The sequence below is a fragment of the Aegilops tauschii genome, chromosome 5 (assembly GCF_002575655.3).
Source record: "Aegilops tauschii subsp. strangulata cultivar AL8/78 chromosome 5, Aet v6.0, whole genome shotgun sequence".
In the NCBI taxonomy this organism is placed as follows: domain Eukaryota; kingdom Viridiplantae; phylum Streptophyta; class Magnoliopsida; order Poales; family Poaceae; genus Aegilops; species Aegilops tauschii.
The window spans coordinates 412,379,706-412,391,370 of NC_053039.3; the positions used below are offsets into that span (position 1 = coordinate 412,379,706).

The 11,665-nt window shown below is 43.7% G+C and overlaps 2 protein-coding genes across 2 annotated transcripts; one reads left to right on the forward strand and one right to left on the reverse strand.

The window, feature by feature from the left end:
* The first annotated feature begins 407 nt into the window (after positions 1–407).
* On the forward strand, positions 408–2,994 carry LOC109762065 (dolichol-phosphate mannose synthase subunit 3). The gene is made up of 4 exons (XM_020320883.4): positions 408–726; positions 1,906–2,027; positions 2,169–2,276; positions 2,660–2,994. The coding sequence occupies exons 2-4, from the start codon at positions 1,926–1,928 to the stop codon at positions 2,717–2,719; spliced, it is 270 nt and encodes an 89-aa protein (XP_020176472.1). The 5' UTR covers positions 408–726; positions 1,906–1,925; the 3' UTR covers positions 2,720–2,994.
* A 236-nt stretch (positions 2,995–3,230) lies between these two features.
* On the reverse strand, positions 3,231–6,648 carry LOC109762082 (uncharacterized). Its single transcript, XM_020320900.4, has 11 exons — positions 6,417–6,648; positions 5,922–6,016; positions 5,474–5,531; positions 5,154–5,351; positions 4,961–5,037; positions 4,794–4,876; positions 4,493–4,544; positions 4,069–4,137; positions 3,892–3,978; positions 3,685–3,749; positions 3,231–3,571 (listed from the first exon to the last, which is right to left on the reverse strand). The coding sequence occupies exons 1-11, from the start codon at positions 6,535–6,537 to the stop codon at positions 3,412–3,414; spliced, it is 1,065 nt and encodes a 354-aa protein (XP_020176489.1). The 5' UTR covers positions 6,538–6,648; the 3' UTR covers positions 3,231–3,411.
* Positions 6,649–11,665: the final 5,017 nt, after the last annotated feature.

The following is an 11,665-nucleotide window of genomic DNA, read 5'->3' on the forward strand; positions in this document are numbered from 1 at the left end:
AAGAAGTGCGAGAGGACCGGCGGGCGCGCGCCGCAGAGGGCCACCGCGATGGGATGGCCGGTGCTGGTCGTGGACGTGGCGGTGGTGGCGTTGCGGGCGGGGCCGAGGCGGCCGAAGAGGTCAAGCAGAACGGAGCTCGGGATGGCGTCGCCCTCGCGGACCTCGAGGAAGGCGGCGGCGGCGGCCATGGGGTCCGATCGATCAGTCCACGATCCAATGGCGGCGGATTTTGGGGGACTGGGGGAGGGTTATGATTTTTCCTGTCCGAACTAAATAAGTTTTTTTTCTCACCCGCAGAAAAAAGAACTAAATAAGTTTTTTTCTTCTTTTCCTTTTTTTAGGGAAATTTTCTTCTTTTCCTGCTGGGCTGATGGGCTCAATCCGAACGACTCTGCAACGGTCTGAGCCCGCATCCGTTTCATGCAGGCCCGGCCCCGCAGCGAGCAGAGCCCAGAAAGCCTCGCCGCCGTCGCCGCGTCCCCGACAACCACCTCTGCCCATCGGTCGCCGGCCGCGGGGAGACACCAGCGCTGTACGAGCCGGGCAGCCACACGCGGATCCAGCGCGGGACGGCTTCACCTCCGGGCTCGCCCTCGCCTCCGCCCCCGAACCAGCTCCGACGCCTCAACCTCGGCTCCTCGTCACAGCTCGCCGTCTCCCACCCCAAGGTCGACGAGATCTCACTCCTCGCCGTCAGCACCACCACAGTCCACAGGCGTCAGCCCCGTAAGCGATCTCCCTCCTCCCCCGTCTCCTCTTGATTCTTGGTTAACTTGGGTTGGATAGATCCGCCTGGTGTACTAGCGTCTGCACTTTTGCCTCTGATGGAATTAGTGCTTTTGTACGATTTCTTGATCTGGTTGCAGCTAGGGAGTAACTTTGGTGCTCAATTGTTGTTGGATTCATGTTCCTGTTCTAATGGGCAGCACATAATTTTTTTTTGTAGATTTACAATCTTGACATCTATTCAATTTCTGCTAGATAGCTAAAGCGTGTAGTTTGTTTATGTATAATCCAATGTAATCATGTACTGCACATGTGTTATATATCTAATTTTTTTGATGAACTTCTTCTCCTTTATTCGTTCATAAGTAAAGTAGCATCGTTTACAAGTAAAGGGATAACCTCATCAGGGGCGTTATCCATCCAAACACTCGAGAAGAAAACCTAGCTAACCTTGCTAGTTCATGAGCTACTCGATTACGCTCCCTATTACAATGATCATAAATCACATGGGAAAAACCTAATGACATGAAATAACAGTCGTCTATAATGGATGAAGCGACTGAAGAAGAGTAGCCTTGGCTCAACGCATTCACCACCTCCACGCTATCCGAATTCACTTCAATCTTACTGCATCCGACGGTATTAGCAAGATTCAAACCAAACCTCACTGCAATTGCTTCTGCTGTGAACGAGTCGAAGCAAAGGTCCCATCTTTTCATTAGCAGCCGCTATAAATTTCCCCCTATGGTCCCGGATAACTGCTCCAAATGTTGCTGCGAGTGTGTCACTATCAAATCCCGCGTCAACGTTTAATTTCACGTAACCATACTTTGGTTTCAACCAAGCATCTGAACGGACGTGAGCCTTTGGGCTATAAGAGATGGTATAATTTGCTACTAAGCCTCTCACTGACATATTGATTTGATATGCGCTTTGAGTTTCTTTGTGTTATATATCTAATTAATTAGCTCAGAACTTAACCAACTATATTTCCTAGAAACTGTATTGTACATGTACCAGTGAGGCAGTGACACACATCGTGTCTCAGTTCGGCCAGTAGGCAAAATATGAAAATAATGGATGCTGCTACAGTTTACCTGACGGTCTACTGCCTGCTCTAGGAAATCAGGACGTAAACTGGCCGCCCTAGTTCTCATTTGCTCTTTTGATTGATGGCAGACAAGCGCTGCGTTCCCTAGATGAAGCACATATTCAAGATCATCGCGGTGCTGGCAGCAATCTCCGCCGTCTGGGTTGCGCTCCTTGAAACCTCGACAGTCCCTCGCAGTTTTACTTGGTTGGTGAGTGTCATCAATTTTTGTCACTTCTAATGTCTTGAAGAAGAGAGGCTCCTTTTAATTAAGATGTTTGCATCTGGCTTTTGTTGTTATAGCTTCCCGCCTTTTAATTAAGATGATTGCATCTGGCTTTTGTTGTTATAGCTTCCCATCTACTTGGTAGTGGCGCTTGGATGCTACGGCCTTTTCATGGTTGGATATGGGCTCATGTTCTTCCCAACCTGCCCTCAAGAAGCGGTGTTACTACAGCAGGTAGCTGACATAGTCCTAGCAGCCTAATTTTCCGTTTTGTCTACACAGTCTTATTTCCATTTTGAAAACCAATAGTCTCTAGAACTTGCATCCTTTGTTATTTCCCGTTTTAGTTTCACACCTGTGCACTGTCTATTATATATCCTTTTCTCTTGTTTTTCTGCTGGCATAACGAGATTCAAGGTATTCTGCACAAAGAAAAGAACAGAAACTCTGAAAACTTCATAAGTTTATTTGTACCTTATGCGTATCATTGTATGAATTTTCATAATGGTCACTGCAAATAAACCAAGCCACCTGATTTCCGAACTTTTAAGTTTTCTGTAGATCACATGTTTGGTTTCTTCCCATTTGTAATTCTTTGAGCTCGACCAACTATGCAGGATATTGTGGAGGCAAAGGAATTCCTATCAAAAAGAGGTGTTGATGTGAGCTCTGATTGAGGTCAATACCAATGATTTATGTTTCATGACCAGTTTGAAGCTTCCTGGATACCATATAGAAAAAATATGGCATTTCACCATGTCTAGATATTTGTTACTAACGCAGTTTTTGTGAGTGGCATGTTACAATTCTAGATTTTGTTAGTTCAGTGGATGGCTTGTCACGATACTAGTTATGTCAGGAAAACAGTGTGAGAAAAACTAATTAATGGTTTGTTAACAAGTCCATCAGTGTTCAAGACATGTCTGCTATTTTAGCAATCTGGTTTTCATCACTGGATGTGTATCCATTTTTTCTGCGCGGTATCATCTTTGGTGATTAGCCTACCCCAACTTGTTTGGGGCTAAATACTTTGTTGTTGTTGTTGTAGTATCATCTTTGGCGATGGTTCGAATTGCGAGTTCCTTTCATGGTTCAGTCCCGGTGTGCGGAATTTTCTGTCCAGTTCAGATTTCTTTCGTTTGCTAAATCTGGAATGATTTCTTGAGTTTTTCAAATTCGACAAAGTTCTGAACCCCTCGTGATTAGCAAAAGATCATTAAACTACCAATACCATTGTTGCTCCATGTTTACAAAACAATTGTAGAATGAACCAGTATACACCCTGTGCAGTGAACCTGTGTCAACTCATAATCCTATTTTATACATGTTCAGTCACATGCCAAGTTGGCAGCAGACAGTCGACTGACTGCTACCTTGAGGTAGCTGCTTCCGACGGGGACTTGTTTGTGTCCGGTCCATCATCTTCTCCGGCACCGGGCACTCGCTCCGCCCCGTGGTTCTCTGTTGCGGCCTCCTCATCAGTTGCGCCTGTGACCTGCGCCGTGTCCTCGGCAGCCTCCCTGGAGCCCCTGCTTGCAATAGTTCTAGTGGTCAGTTGTGAGCTTGTGACACTGTCAGGGTAGATGCGGGTAGTAGCTATCATGAATGTTTAGGGGGAAACACAAACTGAAGGAGACAGTACTTGTATGAGTAGATGATGAGACCAATTGCAGTGCCGGCGAAAGCAACAAAGTACATCCAATCGACCTGCAGGTGACCAAAATTTGTGCCCATTGGTTCAGTTAGAGCCATTTTGAAACGCGTGAATTTCACAGTAAACAATTCAATTTTCAGCAGGAATCGGAAAAGAAAAATCTCTTGTCGCAAGATAGAATTGTTGTGCACAAACCTTCTCATGGTAAGCAAAGATACGAATTAGAACTGCCCACATGTCGGAGGTCAGAAGCGATAGGTTCAACATGGTTGCGCCGCATATCTGAAACAAACAAGATATGAACTGAATTCTACAAAAAAAAAAAAAAATCAGGACAGTCATGAACTTGACAACAAGAGGATAGTGATCTACCTTCAAGATAATAGGCACTGTGGAGTAGAACAGGAACATTGCTAGTGCAAATCCAATAAAAGGGAGCACCTGAAAGGATACAGAAAGCCAGTGTGAAAAACTATAAAATTTTGATTAATATTGATCACCGTGGTGAATGTTTAATAGCATGCTGCAATGCCTTGAAATTTGCTGGCATCCACTGAAAGTTTGGATATTGTGAAGTGTCAGTTGGATGAAAGATGCTTAACATTTAACCTCTGATAAGATTTGGAAGGTTTTGTATGGCCCAACAACATTCCAACATGTTCTACTATTAGTTAGAATCTGAAGTTCAGACAAAGAAACTACTATTGTCCCCCCTAAAAATTTATATTTGTCTATGGCTGTAGTCGGTTCACTGTAATGCCCCTAAATCAGAATGAACGAAGCTCAGGAGACTCACTGCGCTGGCATTCCATTCCGTTGATCTAAGTTCTTCCCGCTCAAGAATGCTTCTGTTGTAATGTCAAGGGTGTAGCATTCCAATTTCCAAATGCATTTTAGGTAATATAAAGTTCAGCGAAACGGTAAGATTTATAGTCGAAAACTTTCTGGTTTCACTGCCTCCTCAGTCTTCACATGGATATGTAGTTCCATATGTCGGACTGCCAACAAAATACAGTTTGCTTCTCTTATCTTTGAAATTAAGTTGAAGCACTACCGAAGAAAGTACAGTTCGTGATTGCGATAAGCCAAAAGGATACATCTGTATGCCGCTTATAATTGCTCCAAAAACACCTAGCATCGCCATCACCTCAATCCTGCTGCTTTTCTTGACAATATACTCCTGAAATGTTGTAGAAACAAAACCTTCAATGTATTTTTCACCCATTACATACACTTGCGCTGACAGGTGAGATTTCGTTGATACCTCGGTGACATTGCTGACGGCGTAAAGCGTGGCCCCGGCGATGACAAGCATATCGCCTTTCAAGGGGCTGGGTCCTTCTGCAGGGCATTCCAAGATCATGTGATGTTAGAACTATTTACATGAGTTGGAGTTGTAAGCTACCAGCGGCGTAATCCCCTCAATTGTGATAGTTGTATGATATTATTGTTCTTACTTGATTTACGTTCAGAGGCGTGCACATCGGAGAACACCACCAGCACGACGCCGGCCACGCAGATCCCCACGCCGAACAGCTTCCTCAACCCGTACTTGGTCTTGAGGAAGATCCAGGTGAGGAAGAGGACGCAGGGGATCGCCCAGCAGTCCAGGAGCATCACGCTCGTCAGGGACGTGTACTGGTAAGCCTTCACGACTTTTATGAACAGTTAACAATGCAAAGCAAATTTCAGCATCTTAATTACACATCGTGATGAAAAACTAAAGGAACTGGGAGGACATCATTCATCTCAGTAACGGTAAGTGCATCGGTCGTACCGATGTAGTTAGCCTCCACGTCGACGATGCTGAGGATCAAGTAGTAGTACCATTTCACCTGCAGAAAACAGAATGTGGAAGAAAACGTTCGTTTTCAGGGTTCTGCTGATAGGAACATTCACGGTTTTTGCATCGTTGCGTCTCGCCGCAAGGACAGCTTGGTGATGAAGGAACAGCATGAACAACTTGTGAAGAGCAGCAGAATCAGAATAGGCATAGCTATCCCTGTCCTGGGCAGCAGGGGGGATTAGATGCACTAAACGCGCATCGCACACGCAAAAACAAAATCAGGGAAATCCACTAGGATTATTGGAGATTTCATTTTACTAGAGCATAAGAGCTGGGTATAGCAAATTATCGCTGTTATTCACTTGTCAGGATTAAAATCTGAACCAAGTTAGCATCGGAGCATCTCTTTTGGACAGTAAAAGGCCGCACCGAGACGTACCGTCAGAAGTTGCCGTTTGTAGATCATAATTCCTCCGTAGACAAGCGCGAGGAGGATGTAGTTGAGCAGGGACTGCGACGTCGGCGCGTTGACGCCTGAAAAATGCAGACATGATCATAACACTGCAAGCCTCCACTCACAGTTTAACCATCTTCCATTTTTGCTCACAGAGGAGCAGAGAACAGAAGCAAATGAGAATAAGCGATGAGCCAAATGCTCGTGTTACACTAGAATTTTTTCTTTTGGGCCGAAACACATGAGAACTGGAACCAATAATTGTTCCTTTTGTTCAGACGTTCTTTCAGAGTGGCGTGCTAGAATTCATTACATGTTGTCACGAAATTATGAATGGTGACAGAGGCAATTCCCTGTCAAGCCAGGTCCTAACTAATGCCAAATACCAAGAAAATTCATAACTAGACCAGGCAAAATGGTATTGCAGAGGGACAGCGGAGTAGACGGCGGCGCACCGGCTGTCCGGCCGGGCGTACGTACCTCGGCGGGCGAGCTCGGAGGAGGAGAAGCCGGTGGAGGTGATGAGCAGCGAGACGAACTGCCCGAGCGCGAGGCCCACGAGCACCTCCCGCCGGAGCCACCTCGGCGCCGGCAGCGCCATTGCCGGCTAGCTAGCTGGGTGCCTGCCCTGCTCTCGTCTTCTTCGCCAACGTCGCCGTCCGCCCACTCGTGTCGTATAGCAAAGCTGATGGCTTAAACAACAAAGCTGCTTGCTAATGTATGCACACGGACGACTTGGTTAGCGTCTCTGTCTCGTGGGCCCTATGCGCTGCCTGTGGCACAAAGCCGCCGGTTTTTTGGTTTTGTTCCCACGGATAAAAAAGCTCTTCCCGGCAGAGTTCATGCGAAATCATCTAGTACTATGTAGTAGCAATTCTTTTGAATATATCATAGATATTTACTTTGTATTTCATAGTACGACTAAATTTCAGTAGTATAACAATTTTTTTGCAGATCATCTTGCGATCACAAAAAGTGATATAGTCCAGGAGGGCATAGAAGAATACGAAGTAATTTCTATTCTCTCACAAAAACTTGCAGGTGCATGCCACACTTTTTTCAGGATTTTTTGGAACTTGGAAAATATGTTTTCCAAATTTTCTAAACTAACAAAAGAGTGCAAGCTAGCCCAGGAGCACAAAATTCACTCTCTTATTACAGAACTGGTGCCTTCTTGCTTTTTTAGATGATAGAAAGATCAACCTTGGGCTCTTGCGCCACGCAGTTTTTGCAACACAGGTTTATCCAGACAATGCCCAAGATATTAGAGCCGGAAACATATCACCAAATATCAACAAAATGATATTCTTTTGCTCGTCTAAAAAAAGATATTCTTTTGCTGTCATTCTCAGTTATAGTTGCGTTTAGAGTTGTAGGATATTATCTTTTTCTTGCAGAAAGACGAGATTATGGACTACCGTACATTAGACCCATTGCTATCTGCCATGGCGTCACGGTCTGAGTATCAGAGAGGGAACCATATCTTCTACTTCTGCATATATGTGTACTTTTCCCCCCTCTCTAATAAGTGATTCGTAAGTTGACATTGTGTTGCTTGTGTTGTTTAATTATTAATGCTGCATATATGCGTACTATGTTATACTATATGTTTTTATTTAAATTGTTGTTGCGAAGTCAATGCATAAAAAGTCAGCAACTAATGATGGAAACTTTGCAATCAATTGTACGTTCAGTGTTTCTTCGGATAGAAGTGCATGAAGGGCACTCTCAGGCAATGTACGTCATCACGTGCGTTTATATGTGTGGTCAACTATTGATTACGTCGCTTTAGTTAAACTGATTTGTTACCCCTAAAAAATGGTTTGTGATTATGCTCTCTTCTCTAGTCTAAAGAACATAGATGCAATTCTCCTTCTAAATTGCATGAATGTCTCGATAGATTAAGTGAATTTTCGATGTGTTACAACTGACTTATGTTAGATTTTGAGATTTTTATACTTCCAGACTACAAATGGCGCGTCATTGCGGACCAACAAATTAAATTGCCTTAACATGGGGATGGCAAAATGAAAGAAACCGCCAGATCCGATATTAGCGGAAAGGGCGATTCCTCTATGACATTTACGTTGCCGATGGCCGATACGGCAGCCTCGCCGGTCTCTCCCGTTGGTCTATTGCTGCGGGTTTGGGAAGGGAAGCCAACATGCACAAGCATCATCCTGCATCATTGAGGAAGCTGCACCATTTAGAGGCCGATCCGAGGAATTGCACCTCCGTGGGCGCTGCAACAAGACATGCCTCAACGTTGGGCAGGGGTTGCTAGCGGTGCGACCCCTCGTCCTTCCCGTCACCTCATCTCACTACAGCGTTGTGCGAGCCGGACCCATTGGACAAGGCCCATGGCCAGGAGCTCCAGCGGACTAGCGGTAGTGAACTCTATTAAACCTTGATGTTGTAGAGCTCGTTAGAAACGAACCCGCCCCCCAACTTCAAATCCCTAACGTCTACACCTTATGCTTTGTAATCCCAGTCGTTTTTAACCTTGAGGCCGTTTTAGGAGTGGATTTGATGATATGGCAGGGGGAGGCCAAGTTTGCTGACTAAGATTGGAATAAATTTGGAGATTACGAGTCAATGCTTGTTAACGAAATGACTGTGAAAATTGGAAAAAATTGACGGGCTCTTGCAAAATATGTTGGAGGCAAAATATCTGCAGGATAAGACTTTGTCTGGGTGGTCAGCTGATGCTGGTGGTTCACAGTTCTAACAAGGGTTAATGAATGTTAACCATGCATTCCGATCTCGGGCGAGAAGAGTGTTGGGAGATGGAGCAAACACTCTTTTTTGGGAGGATGTTTGGCTGGAAGATATGACTTTAGCTTAGAGGTTCCCTAAGTTATATGCTATATATCTCCTTTAACAAATTTATCATTGTCCAGTATGCTAAGAATAGAGAATTAATGGAGTGAGTTTGAATTTAGGAGAACTCGAGCAACAGTGGATTGAACTAAAAAGGTTGTTGGATGAGGTGGAGTTATGTTGCAGTAAATATGGAGTCTCTTGGACCTTAAATAACAATGACAATTTTGTGGTGAAAGAGCTATACTTGCATTTGAAAGCTTGTGCTTTGGTGGGATAAAGATTTATCTGCAAGCTGAAGATGCTACATAAGATTAAAATCTTTTTGTGCTTGACGCTGAAAGATAGTATCCTGACTAAGAGAAAAGTGATTCTCCCATGCACGGGAGGTTCGGTGCATGCATCCATCGTTGGTTATGTCGGAGATCCAAGTGCATGCAAAATATGCTTCGTTGTATACGTATAGACTATGCCATTCGCATTAATATAGCATCGTATCATGTCAGTCACCAATCCATTTTATGCCATGCATGTGTCTCGCTTTCTCTCTCTTCCTGCTCACAACGGAATATGACACATGTCTGACAATACCTCTCCTCTCTTCCTCTCAAATCCACCATTTTCAGTCTTCCTTTTCACAATTTAGATGGTTCATATCTTTAAAATCAAAGCTCATTTTTTTGAAGTTTTTGTATATTTGAACTAATGATTAAAGTAGTTTTTAAAATGAATTTGTAATGAGTGAAATACAAATAAGAAATGAGTGATTTTTTAAAATTAGTGATTTTTTAATTAATCAAAATTAGTTTTTAAATGAGTAAAAGCAGTGTTTACAATGAGTAAAATCAACATTTTATAGTAATCAATTATTTTAAATGAGTTAAGTATTTTCTTAAATGATTCAAGTCAGTTTTTTTTTAAAATGAGTGAAATATGTTCATGGATTTTAGACTCATTTAAAGTATATTAAATATTGATCTTGTTTTAAAGATCATGTCGTTAGGAATTTAAATATAGAAAAATATTCTAATTTGGAATCTATATTCAAAAGATATCAACGAGTTAATATCTCATAAGAACATAAAATGCTAGCTTTTGTATAGATAGAGTGGACTTTTGCATTACTGGGCCCATGTATCACTATTAACGTGGACGTATAATTCCTAGATGTATGGATGGGGTATTGTATAAAGAAGGTTCCTAATCCTACAGAAGATGGTCAGGAATCGAGCTCTGCAACTGAGGCGGCAACCGAAGCTGTAGCTGAAGTGCTTGCTAAGCACACTAAGAAGCCGAGGTTTCTTCAGCATGTGGGGATCCAACACGTCCATGTGAGATCTAGTGCTATCAACCGTGAAGTATAATTGGCAGCGTAGAAGATGAATGTTGAGCTTCGGGCGCGTGTTGACACCTTGACCAACAAGTTGAAGGAATCTGAAGAAGAAAGGGCCAGGCAAGATGAAGAGTACATGAAGCGAGACGAGGAGAACAGGAAGAAGCAAGCTGAGATGGATGCAAAACTAGACTTATTGCTAAGTCAGATGCCATCAAGATCAGCTGAAGGGTAAGTTGTTTGTCCAAAAAGCTGCTGGAAGCTATATGAATGTGGGATATGCTGGTGGAACCTAGCTTGTTATTTTGTCAGCCTTTTTTTATGCAAACTGCATACTGTTCGATGCAAACTAGTTCCATGTTGGTGCTTGATGGTTAGTGGATCTCGAGATGTAAGCTGAATGCTATGCTGGATGTGTCATGGAGGACCAGTACCTGTGTAATGTGACTTGTGCTTTGTAATGCTGTGCCTCTTTTCTGTCTTAATATTTGTATACAAATTATGAATAGTTGTCAGTGCTAAATTGTTTCGTGTAAAAATTACAAATGGGCTTTGTTGGGTAAACCTAACATTGATGGGCCGGATGAAGTAGGACTGGAAACATATTCTAGGTAAAAAAAAACATAACTGGCGCATAAGATTAATGGGCTGATGTGCTTGTTGGACCACCGGAAATGGCTAACATAAACAGTGAAAAAATAGTTCGAACCAAAACAAATGGGCCAAAACTTACTGGGCTGAAGGCTACATGGGCCCAGGCGGCGCCACATCAGACCCAGACTGGAGTGTTGATGCCACGTCATCATGTAAATCCGTGACGGAAATGTCCGTCACAGAGGCCCGGGCCTGGGGCGGGCCGGGCGGGCTTGGGGGCCGATCGATGACGGTAAATGACCGTCATAATTTGGCCTAAATCCATGACAGACGAAAAATCCGTCATGGTTGGTCGGGTGGACAAATTATGATGCGATATACATGATGGACACGCTCATCGTCACCGACGGTCATTGATGACAGTTTCTGGGCTCTCGGTGACAGACAAGGGCAGTCACAGATTACCATATTTCTTGTAGTGTGTCAAGGGAAAGCATTAGATAGTACGTTTGACCATGGCCGGATCATGCACGGAACCTCCCGTGCATGGGAGAAAATCCAATCTCATCCCGACTAAGGATATTCTTCTCAAAAGAGGTTGGGCATGCAATGATCAGTGTCATTTCTTTGAGAAGAAAGAGAGCATTAAACATTTATTTTTGAATGCAACCTGGCCAAACTGATTTGGCAGGTGGTGGTTTGTGCCTTTAACCTTGGTAGAAACCCTTATGATATTTTTGATCTTGTTGGAGCTTGCGATCGGACTTTCACCAAGAACTAGAGAGCTCTGGTGGTAATTGAAGGGGTCGCTATTTGTTGGACGTTGTGGAAGACTAGAAACTAAGTTTGCTTTACCGAAAAAGGCTTTCGCCCCGCTTTATATTATAAAGCAAACCGCCCAAGCCAAACTTCCAACAAGGTTCACATACACACACAAGTCTCACACAGAAAGAGGTGGCAAAGGGTTAATGCCGAGGGCACA